Raw genomic sequence first — 21,091 nt, forward strand, 5'->3', positions numbered from 1 at the left:
GATTAGAGAGGAGGCGCTTAGAGAGGAGGTGTTTAGAGAGGAGGTGATTAGAGAGGAGGCGTTAATAGAGGAGGCGCTTAGAGAGGAGGCGTTTAGAGAGGAGGCGCTTAGAGAGGAGGTGATTAGAGAGGAGGTGATTAGAGAGGAGGTGATTAGAGAGGAGGCGTTTAGAGAGGAGGCGCTTAGAGAGGAGGTGATTAGAGAGGAGGTGATTAGAGAGGAGGCGTTAATAGAGGAGGCGCTTAGAGAGGAGGCGTTTAGAGAGGAGGCGCTTAGAGAGGAGGTGATTAGAGAGGAGGCGCTTAGAGAGGAGGTGATTAGAGAGGAGGTGATTAGAGAGGAGGCGTTAATAGAGGAGGCGCTTAGAGAGGAGGCGTTTAGAGAGGAGGTGATTAGAGAGGAGGCGCTTAGAGAGGAGGTGTTTAGAGAGGAGGCGCTTAGAGAGGAGGTGTTTAGAGAGGAGGTGATTAGAGAGGAGGTGATTAGAGAGGAGGCGTTTAGAGAGGAGGTGATTAGAGAGGAGGTGATTAGAGAGGAGGCGCTTAGAGAGGAGGTGTTTAGAGAGGAGGCGCTTAGAGAGGAGGTGTTTAGAGAGGAGGTGATTAGAGAGGAGGCGCTTAGAGAGGAGGTGTTTAGAGAGGAGGCGCTTAGAGAGGAGGTGTTTAGAGAGGAGGTGATTAGAGAGGAGGTGATTAGAGAGGAGGCGTTTAGAGAGGAGGTGATTAGAGAGGAGGTGATTAGAGAGGAGGCGATTAGAGAGGAGGCGTTTAGAGTGGAGGTGCTTAGAGAGGAGGTGATTAGAGAGGAGGTGATTAGAGAGGAGGTGATTAGAGAGGAGGTGATTAGAGAGGAGGCGCTTAGAGAGGAGGTGTTTAGAGAGGAGGTGATTAGAGAGGAGGTGATTAGAGAGGAGGCGCTTAGAGAGGAGGTGTTTAGAGAGGAGGTGATTAGAGAGGAGGCGTTAATAGAGGAGGCGCTTAGAGAGGAGGCGTTTAGAGAGGAGGCGCTTAGAGAGGAGGTGATTAGAGAGGAGGCGCTTAGAGAGGAGGTGTTCAGAGAGGAGGCGCAGACATACTCTCCGTGTCGGCGTTGTCGTGGTTCTTGGCCAGCTGCTCCAGCTCCCAGCCCAGGTGCGCCGACTCGTTCATGCTCTGCTTCTGCCCGATCTCCAGCAGCATGTTCTCCTCCACCAGCTCCTCCAGCCTCCGCCGCTCGCTGTCTCGCTCCTGCAGACGTTTGCAGAGTCAGCGCGACTCCTGCAGGAGCGTTTCTGCCACACACAGGTGTGTTTTCCTACCATTTCCAGGTCGTGGATTTTGGCTCGCAGCAGCAGGTTGTCCTTCTCCAGCGTGTGCAGTTTGTCGCAGCGCCCCCTGGAGGCAGACAGCTGCTCCTCCAGCAGCGCCTTGGTCTCCAGCAGCGTCAGGTTGTCCTCGCGGAGCTCCTGCATGCACAAACAACCAGTTACTCTTCCTCGTCCCTCATCATCATCATCGCCTCTTCAACCTGTGAGTTTTAGGATCAGCTGCCTCTGGAACACTGAAAACATCTTTATCAGCTGATTTCTTCACATTTCTTTCATGTTCGGCTCAGATATGAATTAAAATCTGCTGTTCTAGTAAATCCCAGTTCTGTCCAGCCTGATCCCGGTCCTGGTCCTGGTCCAGGTCCTGGTTCTGGTTCTGTCCAGACCCGGTGCCGTACCTCCACTCTGGATTTGTAGAAATGGACATCGTTGAGTTTTTCTTTACATCGGCTGAGTTCCGTCTCCAGCCGGTCGACTCGAGCTGCTCGCTCCCTCAGCGAGTCCACCTCGTCCCGGTACACTCGGACCGACCGGGCCTCGCAGGACAGCGACTGGTTCTGAAACACACACACACACACACGCCTGCAGCCGACTGACTGGACATCGTGATGCTTTAACTTTTAATTCCTGGACAGAATCGGACCTCCTGTTTCAGCCGCTGTAACTCCTGGTCCTGACGCTCCACCTCGTGCTTGGAGTCCATCAGCTGCTCCGTCTTCTCCTCCCTGCAAACACAGAATCCCAACCCGCTGGAATCAAACCCACGCCCTGCCAACGCCCTGGAGAGGAGACGCTGACTCAGCGCCGTCGGGAGACTCACAGTTCTTGTCTGTATCGGCGGAGTTTGGCTTTGGTGTCGGCGAGCTCCACAGACAGATGCTGCCTCTCCTCCTTGGTCAGCGCCGACACGCCGGAGCCTCCTTTGTTCACGCCGCCGCCGCCGCCGCTGGTCGAGCCACGCTCCGAGCTGCCCAGGGTCCTGCACCCTTCCTGCGGCTGCTGACTGGAGAAGTAGTCCCTCTCCTGGGTGAGATCAATGATCACCTGGAGGACCAGAAGCAACACCAGGAGTTTATTATTTACCGGGTTCACATGTAGAAATCTCTGTATTCTGTTTGTGTTTACAGCCGTTTCTATGGCGATGACCGCCACTCTGAGCCTGATGGTCATCGTTTGTCTCCGTACCTCAGAGGCTTTGTCCCGCTGGTCGATGAGTTGCCGTAGCGATGCCGCCATGCTGCGGGAAAGCGGCTCCAGCGCGTCATGAGAGAGTTCTGCTCCTTCCTCCATCCAGGAAAGGTCCAGAACATTCAGCTGGTTGTGGGTCACCTGCAGCGAACACACACACACACACACACACGGTTCAGGTTCCCTGTTTAACAAACCTTTTCCAGCTTGACTAACTCTGGTTTTCCAGCAGCTCTCTGCTGATGCTGCAGGAAGACAACAAACACTCTGAGGAATTATTTATCATAATAATAATAATGATAATAATTTATCATAAAAATCTATCACACCTCGTTTGTCAGAAGGAGGTGTGATAGATGTAAGAACGTCCAGCAGCAGATTGGGAACGTCTGCTGTTAATGAGGTCTAAAGACACAGTAAAGGTATTTGGAGTTTCATGCAGCTGCTGTCCCCGTCATGCTGCAGGATGTTTCAGGGACGGAGGAGGGTCACATGATGCCGTTTCAATCATTCACCTCACTTTCAGCTCAAACTTTATTCCAGGATCAGAGATAAAAAGAAGTTCTCCGGCTGGGGAGAAGCTGGACGGACTTCTTCCTCTGTCCTCCACGTGTCCACTTCCTCCCACCATGCTGACATGATTTGAGAATCATCTTGGAGATAAAATCCTGATTTCTGTCCGTCAAACTTTTTTTTCTGTTTTTTCCAGATGAAACTAAGAAATGGGACCAGATGACGTCTGGTTGGACAACTGCTCCTCTAAACCACTTTAAACCTCAGAAACTGAACCTGAAGCTCCTGAATCGGCACCGGGGAGGATTTATCTTCAAACTTGTGTTCCTTACATGTATCTGGTGTTTCGGGGCAGGATGAAGCTTCCACTGGATGTTTTTTATGAGAATTTAAAATGAAACGTGACTCAGAGACTCCAGGTTTACTGGAACCTGAACCAGAAGTTCTACTGACCTCCTGGATGTGAGAGACGATGGCAGCTTGAGTCTCGATGTCCAGCAGCTTGATCTTCTCGATCATCTCCTCCTTACGCTCACACTGAACGTGCACACACACAAGGAGAGAAGTCAAGGTTTGTTTTCCCGCTCCTGTTGGAGGAAATGTGCTGAAAAGTGCTTTGTGAGTCTGTCTGGACGGACAAAGGCGCATTTTGTTCCACATCAACAGAATTTTCATGTGGCTCTCTGCAGCTCTCCCACCCATTCATTCCTTCCTCTTTCCTGAACCAGTTAAACCAGTAGGGAGACAAAGAGGCAAAAAGCCGGGAGAGGAGCTGGGAAGGGAGTGTGAGGAAGGAACAAACAAAGATAGCTCAGCTACTGGGAATAACTCCTAACATCTGGTTTAGTCCACAACTGGGTTTCAATCTGATTTATGTTGCTTTTAATCATCTTTAACAGAAAATCTGCGGCGTGAGCGGCTTGTTACCGAGGGTGACAAGCTGTTACCGAGGGTAACAAGCTGCAGTAAACCGCTGATCCATGTGTGTTTAAACGCTGAAACTCCACCCACATCCAGCCCCACCCTGCTCATCATCAAACCACACAACAAGACCTCTGCTCAGACATGCAAAACCACAAAGACACACAGAGGCCGTGCGGTACGGTGTGTAAGTGTGTGTGTTACCTGCACAGCACAGCCCAGCATGAGCAGCAGAAGTCGTCTCAGCTCCTCCATGCTCTTCGCTGAGGGAAGAAAACACACAAAGCAGCTCCAACATGTGACTTTTCCTTTAGAGTTAGCTCTGGACAACATGCCCATCAGATGTTTCAGAACTAATAAAGACCAGTACTGCAGGGATCCACAGTTCTGGTCCTCCAGGGTCGCTGTCCTGCAGGTTTTAGAAGTTTCAAGCACCTGACTCAGGCTGGTAGTTTCCGTTGGTTTGAGTCAGGCGTGTTGCAGCCGTGACACTTCTAAAACCTGCAGGAAGGGTGTTGGTGGGAGTGTGTGCTACCTGAAAGCGGGTCCTTGGCGATGCAGAGGATGTTGGGAAGAGGCATGACGATCAGCTGCTGCAGAGTCTCCTGCAGGACAGACGGAGGGTCACACCAAGGAGCAGATAATTCATTCTCAGCTTGTAGAGACCACAAGGACATGAGGCATGAGTCTAACTGAACAAGGAAGCATCTGAACGTGGAGGATAGTGTCCTGGTGGACTGGAAACAGAAGGGAAAGCAGATCTGCCTTCAACCTGCAGGTCTGTCCAACGGCCAGCAGGGGGCGACACTTCAGAGTGAACAAAGAAAACGGCTCATTTATGCCTCAGTGAGGTAACTTTGACTCGTCTATAAACTAAAAAACTGGTTTGATTTAAATCTGCTAGCATGTTTTAGATGCATCATCTCCTCCGACACGTCTGCAGAGAACACAGAGTTTCTAAGAGCTCACGCTTTCATGGAAGACAAAGTTTCCCTGTTTCTCTGCACCGGTGTGTTTATATCACAGGTGTTGTTTGTGTAAACGTTACTGTAAACAGTGTGTGTTGTTCTAAACAACACTCCAGGCCGGTGGAATCCTGATAACGCTTCAGATAAACTCAGCTGGAAACTGGTTTTTATTTGGTTTAAACTTTAAGATAAATTCTGGAAAAGCAGCTGGAAAACCAGAATCATGGAGACAAACTGCTTTCTGGTCTGGCCGACTCCAGCAGCTCTGTGGACAGTTCCAGCTCCAGTTTTACTGACTATGCACCATCCATGGAGCCCAACAGCTGTGCAGCTTCTTCTGACAACAATCTGGGCTGAAATGAGACGTTTGGGGGGTAAAGAGACGGCGGGAAGGCGGCGTTGGAACCAGCAGCCTGTTTATGGCGGTGATATTAACCGTGTGGGTGTGGAGGCTGAGTCGACGTTATCTGCTGCTGCAGCTCAACTTCCATCAAAATACCTTCAGTCGACACAAATCCACTGTCCCAGACTGCGTTAATGTGTGTGTTCATGTGTGTGTGTAGGCTAGCAGCCAACAGGAAACACCCTGCTGTTGACAAAGAGTGTGTGTGTGTCAGGAAAGAAAAATCCAGCTAGGAGGGAATGCTTTCCATTCCTGAACATCCTCTCGTCTCCCAAACACACCCGTTGTACAGAAACAAGAGATTCTACATTTCAAGCCAGTCGACGCCTGAAGCTGCAGCGAAGCCGCGAGGAAGCATGGCGGGTTGGAGGTGGGCGTCGGGCGAGGTGGGAGGCGACTGTCAGCAGGGAGGAGCTGGCTGCAACAACACACTAAAACACACCCTATCTACACACAACCAGGCTGCTGGAGCGTTTTAATGAGACGTCAGTCTCAGGTGTCGAAGGTCACCTGTCGACCAGGTGGAGGAAAACACAGCGTCATTTTACAGCTGAGCTGCGGTGACGGCTCTGCAGCAGATACTGTTACACACATCTATACACAAAGAGGCAACATGATCTCCAGCTGTCCCACACACACACACACACACACACACACACACACACACACACACACACACACACACACACACACACACACACACACACTACGGTGTGAATAAAACATGTGAGCTGGCTACCAGATGTCTTCACGGCGGCGATGCTTCAGCTGAAACGCATCGTCAGTCTGGAAGTTTCTGTTTGTTGCATCAGAGAAACAACCATTAAAAGTCCAGTTAAACACGGGAACGTTTTGCTGCCTGAAAGAAAATACACGTTTAATCGCTACGATCCTTAAACTACAAATATTCTTTTGCTATTTTCGGTCAATTTGTTTTCTTTTTAAAATAAAACTACATATAGAAGCTGAAGTTTTTTTTAACCCCAGTCAGATGTGACGTTTCCACGGAGACATAATGTTTCCATGGAGACGTGATGTTTCCATGGAGATGCGACGTTTCCATTCAGACATGTTTCCATGGAGAAGTGATGTTTCCGAGACGTAATGTTTCCACGCAGATGTGACGTTTCCATGGAGACGTGATGTTTCCATGCAGACGTGACGTTTCCATAGAGATTTGACGTTTCCATGGAGACGAGACGTTTCCATGCAGACGTGACGTTTCCATAGAGATTTGACGTTTCCATGGAGACGAGACGTTTCCATGCAGACGTGACGTTTCCATAGAGATTTGACATTTCCATGCAGACGTGATGTTTCCATGCAGACGTGATGTTTCCATAGAAACGTGATGTTTTCAGCCTCAGCTGTCAGATTCTGAGGCTAAAATGATGTAAAATGAATGTATGAACAGATAAAGCAGCATAAAGAGCAACCAGAAGTTTGTAGAAATAACACACATAGATCAGCAGTGACCAAGCCTTTTCTCATCTCCACATCATTTTCTCACATCTGAAACACACACACACACTGTTTCCATGTTTCCACACGTCTTCCTGCTACTATCTACCTCCTATCCTCACTGCAGCACCTCCACCTCAGCTGCATCCCAAACGTCTTCCTGGCTTTATTCCAGCCATAGAGGATCATTATTTTCCTGCTTTTCTCATCACTTGTTGATCTTTGGCTGCTCCTGATTGGACATTACCGTCAGTTTAAGCTCTCTGATTGGTGGAAAGTCTGACAGGAAGTGTCTTCATGTCCAGGTGAAAATAGAGGTCTCTTAGCAACATGGTAGTGATGGTGATGAAGATGTGATAAATAATGGTGGATTTACCATCTAGAGTCTCTGAATAAACACTACATGTTGTGTCTGGACTGTAAACCTCCTGGACGGATAGAAACGCTGGAAAACCTCTGTAGACCAGCTGGAGGGTCACATGACCATCACAGAGTAACACACTGCCGTTCCTGAGACACAGATGACGATGATACAAGTGGTGGCGTTCAGGGAAAACAAACGATGTCATATTAATGGTTCAGAAACGTTCCATCACACACAGTAAACACCACCGTAACCAGTTTCCAGTGTGACACATATTTGTCCTTAAAAACTGACAAAATAAGCCAAAATGTGCGATAAAACTTTAGAAGTTCTTCAAACTGTAGTGGAGAATAATCCTATTCCTTGGTGGCGTGTTTGACACAGCTGCAGTGTGAATTCTGGTTAAAGGCAGAACTTCGAACTTCGTGTTGGTCTGCGTTTTACTGACATCAATAAATAATCTCCTGCAGCAACATCACAACAGGATCTGACACTTCAAACTAACAAGGGATCAATAAACCCTGCTACACTGACCCACTTATACACACACACATACGCAAAAGACCTAAATCCATGGCCCAGTAACACAGTGGGATCGCATTTCTAATCCCAGATCAATAAAACGATGGCAGCTAGCAGGAGATCTGACTTCATCTGAGCCGAGCAGTTTCAGCTTTAAACAAACTCTTCTTCACACAAGCAGACATGACGTAAAACAACCGAAGCAGAGCCGATGCAGAGCTGCACCATGTCTGCAAAGACTTTAGTAGAACTGCAGAGAGGAATAGAAAGTTCCCACTTTCACCTTTCAACACCAAACACGGCAGATCAGCATCAGCTGCCAAATCCCGAAGGAATCATTGTGCTTCTCAGCAGCTAAACTGCTTGTTACACGCTTTGTGTGGGGCTGAACAGGTGGAGCAAAGTGGCTTTCAACAGCTTATCACCTTAAAACCCTTCCAGCGATGGCTGAGAGCAGCAGCAGAAACAGCTGCGAGTCCGAGTCCAAAGGTAAATTCTGTTTATTTTCATCACAAGCAAACCGCTCCTCCAGTAAAACATTAGACTGAGATAGTAAAACTAGTTAAGTTTTACAGGAGGATGTGACGGATCGGGGATGCCAAGCTGATCTGGGAACAGCCGTAGGAATGACTCATGGAGGAATGATTCACTACAAGCTGACGGCGGCAGATGGAGCCGGATGAGTAAACGATGAAAGAAGGTTGTAGAACTTTTTACAAGCAATGTGAAGAAAGTATTTAGCTGGTAAAATGTGTTTTCTCTCAGTAGTTTGGTTTTCTCAGGTGTCTGATGGAGCCACTCCTCCAGCGTGGGGGACACGCCCCCCACTGCTGCCATGACTACGGGTACTGCTGGTGTTTTCACCTCCTCCAGGTCTTCCTTAAGGCCATGGTTTGGAGTTTCTCATGCTCCTTCTTCATGATCATACCATCATACCATATATTGATCACTACGGCCTTCCTCTGTTGCTGATCCATCAACACGATGTCCAGTCAGTCGGTCTGGATCTGGAAGTCACCTTGGGAGGAGTTTCCCACTGGGACTTGGGGGTCTCCAGTCCATATTCTGCACAGATGTTCCTGTACACTACTTGGTTATGGCGCTCCGTTTATTCTTTACCTGCCGGTATCTTGGATTGTTCCAGGGGAGTCGTGGCACAGTCTGCACCTGGGATCCTGTCTGGTGTGGTAGACCTGGGATCCTGTCTAGTGTGGTAGACCTGGGATCCTGTCTGGTGTGGTAGACCTGGGATCCTGTCTGGTGTGGTAGACCTGGGATCCTGTCTGGTGTGGTAGACCTGGGATCCTGTCTGGTGTGGTAGACCTGGGATCCTGTCTGGTGTGGTAGACCTGGGATCCTGTCTGGTGTGGTAGACCTGGGATCCTGTCTGGTGTGGTAGACCTGGGATCCTGTCTGGTGTGGTAGACCTGGGATCCTGTCTGGTGTGGTAGACCTGGGATCCTCTATTGTTCCTGTTCTGCCATGGTGATGGCCTCTGTGTTGTCCTTCGGTCCAGTCCTCTGGACCTGTTGGTAGGACATGTTCAAATACTACTTCAAATATCTGCCTGTGATGCCTCCCTGCAGGATTTTCCCTCCCATGATGGTTCCTGCGACTCCTTCTCTGGTTCCTGCTGCCAGAAATTTCCACTAAGACACCAGCCCTTTTGGTTTTAATCAGAGTCAGTTTGCTCGGAAGATCCACTTCGTTTGGGGAAATGTGAATGCCAAAAGCAAATTCTGATTGGGATCAAATAGGCGGCCCCTCCCTGAGCTGTCACCTTATTGTGGTGGAGGGGTTTGTGCGTCCCGAAGATCCTAGCAGCTATGTTGTCGGGGGCTTTATGCCCCTGGTAGGGTCACCCATGGCAAACAGGTGTCTAGGGGAGGGACCAGACCAAGCACGGCTCATCGCCCCTATGATGACGACAAACCGGGGCATAAATGTTCCCTTGCCCGGACGCGGGTTACCGGGACCCCCCTCTGGAGCCAGGCCTGGAGGTGGGGTACGAGAGCGAGTGTCTGGTGGCTGGGCCTTTACCCATGGGGCTCGGTCGGGCTCAGCCCGAAAGGGTTACATGGGCCCCACCTCCCGTGGGCTCACCATCTGCGGGAGGAGCTTTAGGCGTCGGGAGCAGTGTGAGCTGGGCGGCGGCAAGGGGCGGGGACCCTGGTGGTCCGATCCCCGGCTGCAGAAGCTGGCTCTAGGGACGTGGAATGTCACCTCTCTGGTGGGGAAGGAGCCTGAGCTTGTGCGCGAGGTTGAGCGGTTCCGGCTAGATATAGTTGGACTCACCTCGACGCATGGCTTGGGCTCTGGAACCAGTACCCTCGAGAGGGGCTGGACTTTCTTCCACTCTGGAGTTGCTCATGGTGAGAGGCGCCGATGAGAAAGGTGTGGGCATTCTCATTCTCCTGGTGGGGGGATGGGTCCTGACTGTTGTCTGTGCTTATGCGCCGAACAGCAGTTCAGAGTACCCACCCTTTCTGGAGTCCTTGGAGGGAGTGCTGGAGGGTGCTCCTTCTGGGGACTCCATAGTTCTGCTGGGGGACTTCAATGCTCACGTGGGAAATGACAGTGAGACCTGGAGAGGAGTGATTGGGAGGCATGGTCCCCCCCCTCTGAACCAAAATGGTGTTTTGTTATTGGACTTCTGTGCTCGTCATGGATTGTCTATAACGAACACCATGTTCCAGCATAAGAGTGTCCATATGTACACCTGGCATCAAGATTCCCTGGGCCGCAGTTCAATGATCGATTTTGTAGTCGTATCGTCGGACCTGCGGCCACATGCCTTGGACACTTGGGTGAAGAGGGGGGCGGAGCTGTCAACTGATCACCACCTGGTGGTGAGTTGGCTCAGATGGTGGGGGAGGAAGTCGGTCAGATCTGGCAGGCCCAAACGTGTTGTGAGGGTCTGCTGGGAACGTCTGGCTGAGTCCCCTGTCAGAGCGAGCTTCAACTCCCACCTTCAACAGAGCTTCAACCATGACCCGAGTGAGGCGGGGGACATTGAGTCCAAATGGGCTGTGTTCCGTGCCTCTATTGCTGAGGCGGCCAGCCGGAGCTGTGGCCGTAAGGTCGTTGGTGCCTGTCGTGGCGGTAATCCCAGGACTCGTTGGTGGACAGTGAGGGATGCCGTCAAGCTGAAGAAGGAGTCCTATCGGGCGTTCTTGGCCTGTGGGACTCCGGAGGCAGCTGATGGGTACCAACAGGCTAAGCGGCATGCAGCTTCGGCTGTCGCCAAGGCAAAAACTCGGGCATGGGAGGAGTTCGGCGAGGCCAAGGAGAAAGACTTTCGGACGGCTTCGAGGCGATTCTGGTCCACCATCCGGCAGCTCAGGAGGGGGAAGCAGTGCTCCATCAACACTGTGTACAGTGGAGATGGGGAGCTGCTGACCTCAACTCGGGACATAGTGGGTTGGTGGAGGAAGTACTTCGAAGACCTCCTCAATCCTACCAACACGTCTTCCGATGAGGAGGCAGAGCTGGTGGACTCAGGGGTGGACTCTCCTATCTCTGGGGCTGAAGTCGCTGAGGTGGTCAAAAAACTCCTTGGTGGCAAGGCCCTGGGGGTGGATGAGATCCGCCCGGAGTTCCTTAAGGCTCTGGATGCTATGGGGCTGTCCTGGCTGACACGCCTCTGCAGCATCGCGTGGACATCGGGGGCAGTACCGCTGGATTGGCAGACTGAGGTGGTGGTCCCCCTTTTTAAGAAGGGGGACCGGAGGGTGTGTTACAATTACAGGGGAATCACACTCCTCTGCCTCCCTGGTAAGGTCTATTCAGGGGTCCTGGAGAGGAGAGTCCGCTGGATAGTCAAATCTCGGATAGAGGAGGAGCAGTGTGGTTTTTGTCCTGGCTGCGGAACAGTGGACCAGCTCTATACCCTCTTTGGGGTCCTGGAGGGGGCATGGGAGTTTTCCCAACCAGTCTACATGTGCTTTGTGGACCTGGAGAAGGTGTTCGACCGTGTCCCCCGGGGGGTCCTGTGGGGGGTACTCCAGGAGTATGGGGTACCGGACCCCCTTGTACGAGCTGTCCGGTCCCTGTACGACAGGTGTCAGAGCTTGGTCCGCATTGCCGGTAGTAAGTCGGATTCGTTTCCGGTGAGGGTTGGACTCCGCCAAGGCTGCCCTTTATCACCGATTCTGTTCATAACTTATATGGACAGAATTTCTAGGTGCAGCCGAGGTGTTGAGGGGATCCGACTTGGTGGCCTCAGGATTGGGTCCCTGCTTTTTGCAGATGACGTGGTCCTGTTGGCTTCATCTGGTCGTGATCTCCAGCTCTCACTTGAGCGATACGCTGCCGAGTGTGAAGCGGCTGGGATGGGAATCAGCACCTCCAAATCTGAGACCATGGTCCTCAGCCAGAATAGGGTGGTTTGCCCTCTCTGGGTCGGGAGTCAGGTCCTGCCTCAAGTGGAGGAGTTTAAATATCTCGGGGTCTTGTTCACGAGTGAGGGAAGGATGGAGCGCAAGATCGACAGACGGATCGGTGCGGCGTCTGCAGTAATGCGGACTCTGCGCCGGTCTGTCGTGGTGAAGAAGGAGCTGAGCCAGAAGGCGAAGCTCTCGATTTACCAGTCGAACTACGTTCCTACCCTCACCTATGGTCATGAGCTGTCATGAGCTTTATAGATTTACTCTGGTTGACTTTCCAGTATTTGTTTTACAAATCATAATAAAAAATAAATAAAATAATCGTTAGAGTACTCAATTACTCGAAGAAATAATCGACAGAGTACCCAATTCCAAAAGTACTCGTAGTTGCAGCTCTACACCCGACCCTACGGCTCCTCCCCCAGATGGTGAATCCACGGGATGGACCGTGTCACACTTTCAGGGTGAGCCCAACCGGACCCCATGGGCAAAGGCCCGGCCACCAGACGGTCGGTCTCGTGCCCCACCCCTAGGCCTGACTCCATAGGGGGGCCCCGGTGACCAACGTCCGGGCAAGGGAACATTTCTGCCCATGGTCATTCTCATCAAAGGGGTCTTTGAGTTCACTAAACTAAACTAAAGGGGAGAAATAATCCACCAAACAGTAACTTCCTTACTTTTTTTTCCTCAGCTGTAAGCTGAGTAAAAGTAGGTTTTTTTCCCTGTTCTTGTGTGTTTTCTCCTGTGAACACGTTCGTGCTCCCTGTAAACCACTGGCTGTGTGACGAGCAGTTAGATTAAAATCCGATCCGGTCTCTGCAAACCTCCTGCAGTCCTGCCTCGCCCCTTCACCGCTCACACTGAACAGCAGTTACAGGCATTAAAACACCGTTTCACTGCAGTAAAAAACACACCGTCTATCCCAGTCCAAACGGCAGTGTGTGTGTTTGTGTGTGTACAAAGTAGGACAGAGGATACACAGTTCAAAACATCCCACGAAGGCTCGGGGCTTTGTTCTGTGGTTGCCGTGGTAACTTAGGAGGAGTGAAAAGAGGAGGAAGGGTGAGGAAAGGGGCGTGAGAGGAGAGCACTGCTTAAGTTACTGACAAACAATAGAATCAGTTTCCCAGAGTTTCTGACTCTTTAAGGCAAGGTGTCCAAAATAACCCGGAAACTTCCGCTGTAGATCTAAAACAGACAAACTGGGGGGGTTTGTTTAGTCTGTTTGTTCTGAATTTTTATCCAGAAACATGTTCAGACGCGTTTGTGACAAATGAAAGACACCGCTGCATTAAAGCTGTAATCTGATCACTTTCACTGCTGCGTGTGAAAACGCTGAACTCAACAGGTAACATTAGCGTCCAACTCCCCGAACAGGACTTCCTCTGAACCAGGAAGTCTCCACTTCGGGTTAAATCTGCATCCTCCCCACGTAGCTGCAGCTGAACGGCATGCACGCTTCAGGACATCAGAAATTAACCTGATTCATTCGTGTTTATTTCAATTAGCTGCTGAACCGGCGGCTGTCTTGTTGCTTTGTTTAGGAGGAAATGGAAGGATTGTGGGAGAAAAAAGGGAGGAAATTTAACATCCCGGCAAAGGATTATTTATGTTTAATTTACAAAAACATCAACAACCACAATTCCAAAACAGCTGAGACGCTGTGCAAAATGTAAATAAAAATGGAAGTAAACAATTTAAAAATGCCATCAAGCCGTATTTTATTCTAGAAGATAAACGTGTACATATAAGATGTTAAAATGAAAACATTTAACCACTTCATGGAAAATATGAGCTGATTGTAAATCAGCTGTTGGAACAAAAACAACAACTGGCTGGAAAAGTAACGAACTGGATCTAAAACAAGCAATTTAGGCTCTCTCAGATGGAAATGGACGATCTGGGTCTAAAATTTGTGGAATAATTTGGGAAAAATGTCCTTAAATATTAATTGTGATACTAAAGATTGGCCCCATCTTTAGTGTATAAAATCTCTGAAAGATTTCAGAGAATCAGAAGGAATCTCTGTGGGCAGCCCTCGGCGAAGAGGACCCCGATGAGGAGAGAGCTGGAGTGATAACTAAACAAAAATAAAATCCATTAAAATAAAATAATAAAATCTATACTATGTAAATCAATATATAAAATATATAAATAAATAAATAAAATTAACTAAAAAGAAAGATAAATATGGGTTAATATAAGAATGTTAAAACTTAGTTATAAGCTAAACTAAAAAGGTAGGTCTTGAGCTTTTTTTTTAAAAACATCAACAGTCTCTGCAGCCCTGAGGCCCTCAGGCAGGCTGTTCCATAGGCGAGGCCCGTAATACTGAAATGTGGCCTCGCCATATGTTTTGGTACGAACTTTAGGAAGAACTAAAAGGCCGGTACCTGAGGACCTCAGGGTCCGCGAGGGTTCATACCTTAAAAACAGATCAGATAAATAAGAAGGCCCAAGACCATTAAGACATTTATAAACCACTAAAAGAACCTTAAAATCAATCCTGAATTGCACGGGGAGCCAATGCAGCGACTTTAAAACTGGTGTAATGTGTTCCCGCCCCCTGGTCCTTGTCAGAACTCGTGCCGCCGAGTTCTGCAGTAGTTGTAAACTAGAAATACTCTTTTTGGGAAGACCAGAGAGCAGGGCATTACAGTAGAATTATGATTACATATTGATGAAAACCTATTAATAAAAAATTGTGCAAATATAAGCACACATAATTGTAAGCAGGGGTGGAGGATTAATCTGTATAACATGTAAATAGGAGTATGAATGCATCATGCATACTTACTAATTGGACCAATGCCTCGTTTAGATTAAGGTGAGCAGTCATTCTAAGGAAACGCAGAGTGCTGAAAGTCCTTCCATTGACTCTGATCCTGTTCTCTCCTCTCGCTTTGTGTGCAGGCTGGTTTCTACCTGGTGCTCGCTCATAAATGGCAGGAATTCTCATTTTACACATTTTTTTTGTATTATGTTGTAAAAGACAGAATGACTGCAGTCTGATAACCTGGCCTCCAGCCAGAGGAAGCGCCTGGTAAGTTTTCATCATGGAGGGAAAACAAAACCCTTGACATGTTTCTACCATCCTGCATTTAAAAAACGATCAATCACCAGCCTGTAAGTCATCTAAAAGTCCCACAAGTTACCAGAGTTCATGTCTAATTTTAGCTTCTGTGTGGCAAACAGATAAAAAGTCTCAATAAGACAAAGGAGAGGCGAGCTGGAATTCCTTTCAGCTCATTCTTCATGGTTATAAACTGATCAGTTAATCAATAAATCATCACAGGGCTGGCATGAAAACCAGTGAGTGTGAGGAGGGTAAACACTGTTCAAAGCTTGTGGTGTCAGGTTACAAAGAGGGGAAAGAACACACCCTGCTTCACACACTCAGGTTTGTGTTTTCTCTTGGGGTGGGGGTGGAGGGGGCAGTGTCTGCTGGGACTTCATCTAATTGGGAGAAAACCAACGCCCCATATGGACGGCTGGGGGGGGGTGGTAGGTTTGCATGAGTGTGTATGTTTCATCTTTGCAGCTGATCCAACACTAAAAACCAGTCAACAAGCTTATAAAAAGGTGCATGCACACGTGTGTGTGTGTGTGTGTGTGTGTGTGTGTGTGTGTGTGTGTGTGTGTGTGTAAGATTCAGTGAGATTAACCATCATGGACAGATTAACTACGAACTGTCCAGAATGACCCACTTCACTGCAAGCGCACACACATACACACACACGTGAGCGCACGCCTGGAAAAGAAAATGGATGGACAGTTGATTGAATGGATGGATGGACAGTTGGTTGGTTGGTTGGATGGATGGACCGTTGGTTGAATGGATGGATGGTAGGATGGACAGTAGGTTGAATGGATGGATGGGTGGATGGATGAATGGATGGATGGATGGATGGATAGATAGACGGATGGATAGATGGACAGTTGGTTGAATGGATGGATGAATGGATGGATGGACAGTTGGTTGAATGGATGGATGGATGGATGGATGGACAGTTGATTGAATGGATGGATGGTAGGATGGACAGTTGGTTGAATGGATGGATGGACAGCTGGTTGGATGGATGAATGGACAGCTGGTTGGATGGATGAATGGACGGATGGATGGATGGATGGATGGATGGATGGACAGTTGATTGAATGGATGGATGGTAGGATGGACAGTTGATTGAATGGATGGATGGTAGGATGGACAGTTGGTTGAATGGATGGATGGACAGCTGGTTGGATGGATGAATGGATGGATGGATGGATGGATGGATGGATGGACAGTTGATTGAATGGATGGATGGTAGGATGGACAGTTGGTTGAATGGATGGATGGACAGCTGGTTGGATGGATGAATGGATGGATGGATGGATGGATAGACAGTTGGTTGAATCGATGGATGGATGGACCGTTGGTTGAATGGATGGATGGTAGGATGGACAGTTGGTTGAATGGATGGATGATGGATGAATGGATGGATGGATGAATGGATGGATGGATGGATGGATGGATGGATGGATGGATAGATGGACAGATGGATAGATGGACAGTTGGTTGAATGGATGGATGAATGGTAGGATGGACAGTTGGTTGAATGGATGGATGAATGGTAGGATGGACAGTTGGTTGAATGGATGGATGGATGGACAGTTGGTTGAATGGATGGATGTTTGGTTGAATAGATGGGTGGTAGGATGGATGTTTGGTTTAAAAAAGCTGATTTAATGACAGAATGTTTGGTAAATGTGATTTTTTGCATAAAGGGTGAGAATGTGTGTCAGAGGGGAGAAACCAGGGGGTAAAGCTCCAGGAAATGACCTTCAGAAAGTCGCCTGATTTCTTTTAACTTCACCTTTAGGTCTCTCAAAGTGACTGCTGATTGTAAATCTCCAAACATTTTCTCTTTGTTCAGATTCTTAAACAACAGGAGCAGAAAAACCCCGAGCTGCCTCAGTATCTGCAAAAGGCTTAAAGACTGAAACTTATTCAAGTTTCACTCAGTTTTCATAACAAAATATCAATCTTATGCAAACACACAGCTTGGTGTTGCAGGAAGTGTGTCGGCAAGATATGACTGCAGCTTAATCATCTTCATCTGAGCTCTTTACATCTGATTTACTCAGAAGACTCTGCTCACACATGCAGTATTTAGGCTCGTGATTAGCCCCGAGTGGACACATTACACCACAAGCTACAGAAACATTTTAACCCCTTTAAAGGGTCTGACTGACGTTGGGGCTGGAGGCGCTTTCAGTACATTATATTCTTACAGAAATTTAACTGCAAGAAGCTGTAAAAATGTCAGTTTATCAGCTTAAAACCACAACAGACAAGTTTTATCTTTTATAAAACGATGAACTGAGAGAATCCAGATGAAGTGGTTGGTGGTTTCAAGGTTTCCAGTTATACACAAGCGTTTGTAAAAACATGGCGCATGAGAACAGTAAGAAAGCTTCAGATTTGGTTCAGGTTATTTCTGATTAGTGTAAAATTGTTTAGCCAATGCCTTTTTTTTCACGACAACGATGAGCTGAACGTGGATGACTGAAACACGAGATGAAGAGACGAGACTTTGTGGGTGGTCCATCAGACGTTCAAATGTATGACATTTCTGCGTACTGTACATGTAATCTGCCAAAACATATCGGCAACACTCGTCCACCTGCAGGCGGTGCACATCCTGCACACACCTGCACTCAGTCACACACACATGCATTGATCATGTCATTAGGCTTGGTGGTCGGAAATTAACATGTTCTCTATAAAAAAGAGAAATAAGAACACGTTGTATAGAGCGGCGACACAAACAAGCTGGAAATACCAGAAATCTCAAGCTGATCACCAATCAATATGCTGATATTCTTTCAAAGGTAAGTTAAACACATCCTGTTAACATATGATATGCATATAATGTTCCTCCACATCTGGCTTTTTCCTCCAAACTCCAGGTGCGGGCTGCTAACTTCAGTCTAAAGCTAGCTTGGTTGTGTATTACTGTTATGTGCAGAACATGCAGGGCTTTTGGCCGACGAGGAAGTCTAATACGTTGCCATAGTGACCTGTATGTGAGTGACATTCGGAAACATGGAGGGAAATGTTACCTTTCCGACCGGAAACTCATCGTTTGATCGATTCATTTGATCAGTTGCATCAATTTTTGAAGCCGTTTCTGCCCAGCAGTGTCCTGAGGCTGTGAAACCAGTACACAACTGGTGATTACGCTAAAAACGTTAAAGTTAGCCATTGTTTTAGGAACAACCCGTCAACCTTTATTTCATTTACAAGAAGCAGGAGAATAAAACCGCAACTTTTTCTTCTTTTGGTGCTTTTTATGTGACGGTTTCCACGTTGTGGCGCTACTCCATTTTCTCAGCAGTTTTCTGCCTTCTCTCTTTCCACCCTAGAAAGGCAACTTCACTTCTGAATCTTTCTTACGTTTTAATTTTTATTTTCTATCTTAGCTATCTTCCAGACAGACGGACAGCTCAGCCATCAGACTGTCCGTCCGTCTGCGTATCTGCCCAACTACGTATCTGTCCGTCTGCGTATCTGCCCGTCTGCGTATCTGCCCGTCTGCGTATCTGCCCGTCTGCGTATCTGTCCGACTGCGTTTCTGTCCGACTGCGTTTCTGTCCGACTGCGTTTCTGTCCGACTGCGTATCTGTCCGACTGCGTTTCTGTCCGACTGCGTTTCTGTCCGACTGCGTATCTGTCTTCTTTGTCGAACATCAATCAGCCTTCAGACCACAACTAAAAAGCTGCCAAAACAGCGCCAACTGTGACCTATTGTGAAGGATCAGGGCTGTACCGACTGACAGTGATGTTGCAGAGGGTTCCTCTGGTTCTGGGCGGAACAACCACCAGTACCTCAGAGTGTGACGTTACGAAGGGAAATGACGGAGGTTGGTATCACGGGTGGAGAAACAATCCTGGGACCAGTTCACCTCCATGAAGAGCCCTGCGCGGGACTATTTTATAAATCTCGCTCACAGTTTTGTTGGCCGACTAAAACATTTTATGCACCGTTTTATTAGTTAGGCAACATTTAACAGAAGAAGCGCAGAGTTCATGTAAACAGGCCAAAAACTATGAAATCCGTCCGATTTTCTTCATGTTTGAGACACTTTTACTCATCTTACAGTTTTTAAATAAGTAAAGTAAAATAAAAAACACTGAATACAGAATCTATAAAAAAAAATTTAAAAAAAAAAAAAAAAAGACGTTTGTTACGAATTTAATGAAACTGAAGCGCCGACTGCATCCACGACGACAGGTTTGTTTCCAGCTCTTACTTCCTGATTGTTTTGACCTCTGAACCTGTCCACGAAGGAGGAAGCTGATTGGCTGTCGAACCCTGCTATGAACTTATTTATATTTCCAGAGTGGTTTGGCTGCAGCTGGACTGTGTGCTGCTGTCGTACAGACGGCGTGTTTTTGCGTGTACCTGGTAGTACGTCCTGATGTGTCTGGTGAGAACGGTGAGGTTGTAGAGACGCAGCGAGACATCGTTGTTCACGTTCTTGTTCAGTCTCTGATTGGTGGGACTCGGGTCGCTATGGAGACACAAACACACACCACAGGAGCGCTCAGTTTGTGGCTATTAGGGACAAAGAGCATATCTCTCTCACACACACACACACACACACACACACAGACACTAATGTCCTGGTGTAACTGTTGTGCCATAGAACGATTCTATTTACTATCCACATGTCAGCCTAGGCCAGACTGATTTGCATGTGAACGGTGTAGGGGGGTTGCAGTGGGGTGTCAGTCTGTCTGGATGACCTACTGCTGCTGACGTGGCGTCAGCTGTTTTCTTCTACTGATGCTCCACATGAGCCAGAGCCTGTTCAGTGTGGAGGAAACTGAAAGTTGGAGAAAGTTTGTTCAAAGATATAATTCTCAAAAAGAAAAAGGATCCAGATGAATCGCCTGGGGAACATCTTTATTTCATGGCTTTAGAGTTGTTCATACCTGCTGCCAGCAGGACACCTGGGTCCAGATGATTACCTGAAGATGTTTACCTGAAGTTGTTTACCTGAAGTCGTTTACCTGAAGTCGTTTACCTGAAGTCGATTACCTGAAGTCGATTACCTGAAGTCGATATCATGAAGTCAATCAATTAAAGACGTTTACCTGAAGGCGTTTACCTAAAATCGATAACCAGAAGTCAACAACCTGAAGTTGTTTACCTGAAGACAGTTACCTGAAGACGATTACCTGATGTTGTTTACTTGAAATTGATTACCTGTAGTCCAAGTCAATAACTTAAATTCGATTAACTAAAGACGTTTACCTGTAGGCGATCACCTGTAGTCGATTAACTAAAGACGTTTACCCTAAGTCCATAACTTGAAGTCGATTACCTGAAGTCCATTACTGGAAGTCAATTACCCAAACTTGTTTACCTAAAATTGAATACCCAAAGTCGTTTACCTAAAGTCAATAACCCTAAGTCAATAAACTGAAGTCGATTACCTGAAGTCGATTACCTGAAGTCGATTACCTGAAGTCGATTACCCGAAGTCGATTACCCGAAGTCGATTACCTGAAGTCGATTACCCGAAGTCGATTACCCGAAGTCGATTACCTGAAGTCGATTACCTAAAGTCATTTACCCGAAGTCGATTACCCGAAGTCGATTACCTGAAGTCGATTACCTGAAGTCGATTACCCGAAGTCGATTACCCGAAGTCGATTACCTGAAGTCGATTACCCGAAGTCGATTACCCGAAGTCGATTACCTGAAGTCGATTACCTGAAGTCGATTACCTAAAGTCATTTACCCGAAGTCGATTACCCGAAGTCGATTACCCGAAGTCGATTACCTGAAGTCGATTACCCGAAGTCGATTACCTGAAGTCGATTACCCGAAGTCGATTACCCGAAGTCGATTACCTGAAGTCGATTACCCGAAGTCGATTACCCGAAGTCAATTACCCGAAGTCAATTACCCAAACTTGTTTACCTAAATTTGAATACCCAAAGTCGTTTACCTAAAGTCAATAACCCTAAGTCAATAAACTGAAGTCGATTACCTGAAGTCCTTTACC

The 21,091-nt window shown here is 47.8% G+C and overlaps 1 protein-coding gene across 1 annotated transcript in view; it reads right to left on the bottom strand.

The window, feature by feature from the left end:
- Positions 1-21,091, bottom strand: part of ccdc88c (coiled-coil domain containing 88C) — a gene marked incomplete at its 5' end in the record, with an annotated part of 57,920 nt that overhangs the window by 24,966 nt on the left and 11,863 nt on the right. The window contains 10 exons of the mRNA XM_079262327.1: positions 1,076-1,226; positions 1,298-1,444; positions 1,705-1,863; positions 1,950-2,031; positions 2,127-2,350; positions 2,492-2,635; positions 3,461-3,544; positions 4,133-4,191; positions 4,464-4,533; positions 19,480-19,588. Of these exons, the coding sequence (XP_079118453.1) occupies positions 1,076-1,226; positions 1,298-1,444; positions 1,705-1,863; positions 1,950-2,031; positions 2,127-2,350; positions 2,492-2,635; positions 3,461-3,544; positions 4,133-4,191; positions 4,464-4,533; positions 19,480-19,588 (1,229 nt within the window). The remainder of the gene's footprint in view (positions 1-1,075; positions 1,227-1,297; positions 1,445-1,704; positions 1,864-1,949; positions 2,032-2,126; positions 2,351-2,491; positions 2,636-3,460; positions 3,545-4,132; positions 4,192-4,463; positions 4,534-19,479; positions 19,589-21,091) is intronic.

The sequence above is a fragment of the Telmatherina bonti genome, assembly GCF_933228915.1.
Source record: "Telmatherina bonti genome assembly, chromosome: 22".
Taxonomy (NCBI): domain Eukaryota; kingdom Metazoa; phylum Chordata; class Actinopteri; order Atheriniformes; family Telmatherinidae; genus Telmatherina; species Telmatherina bonti.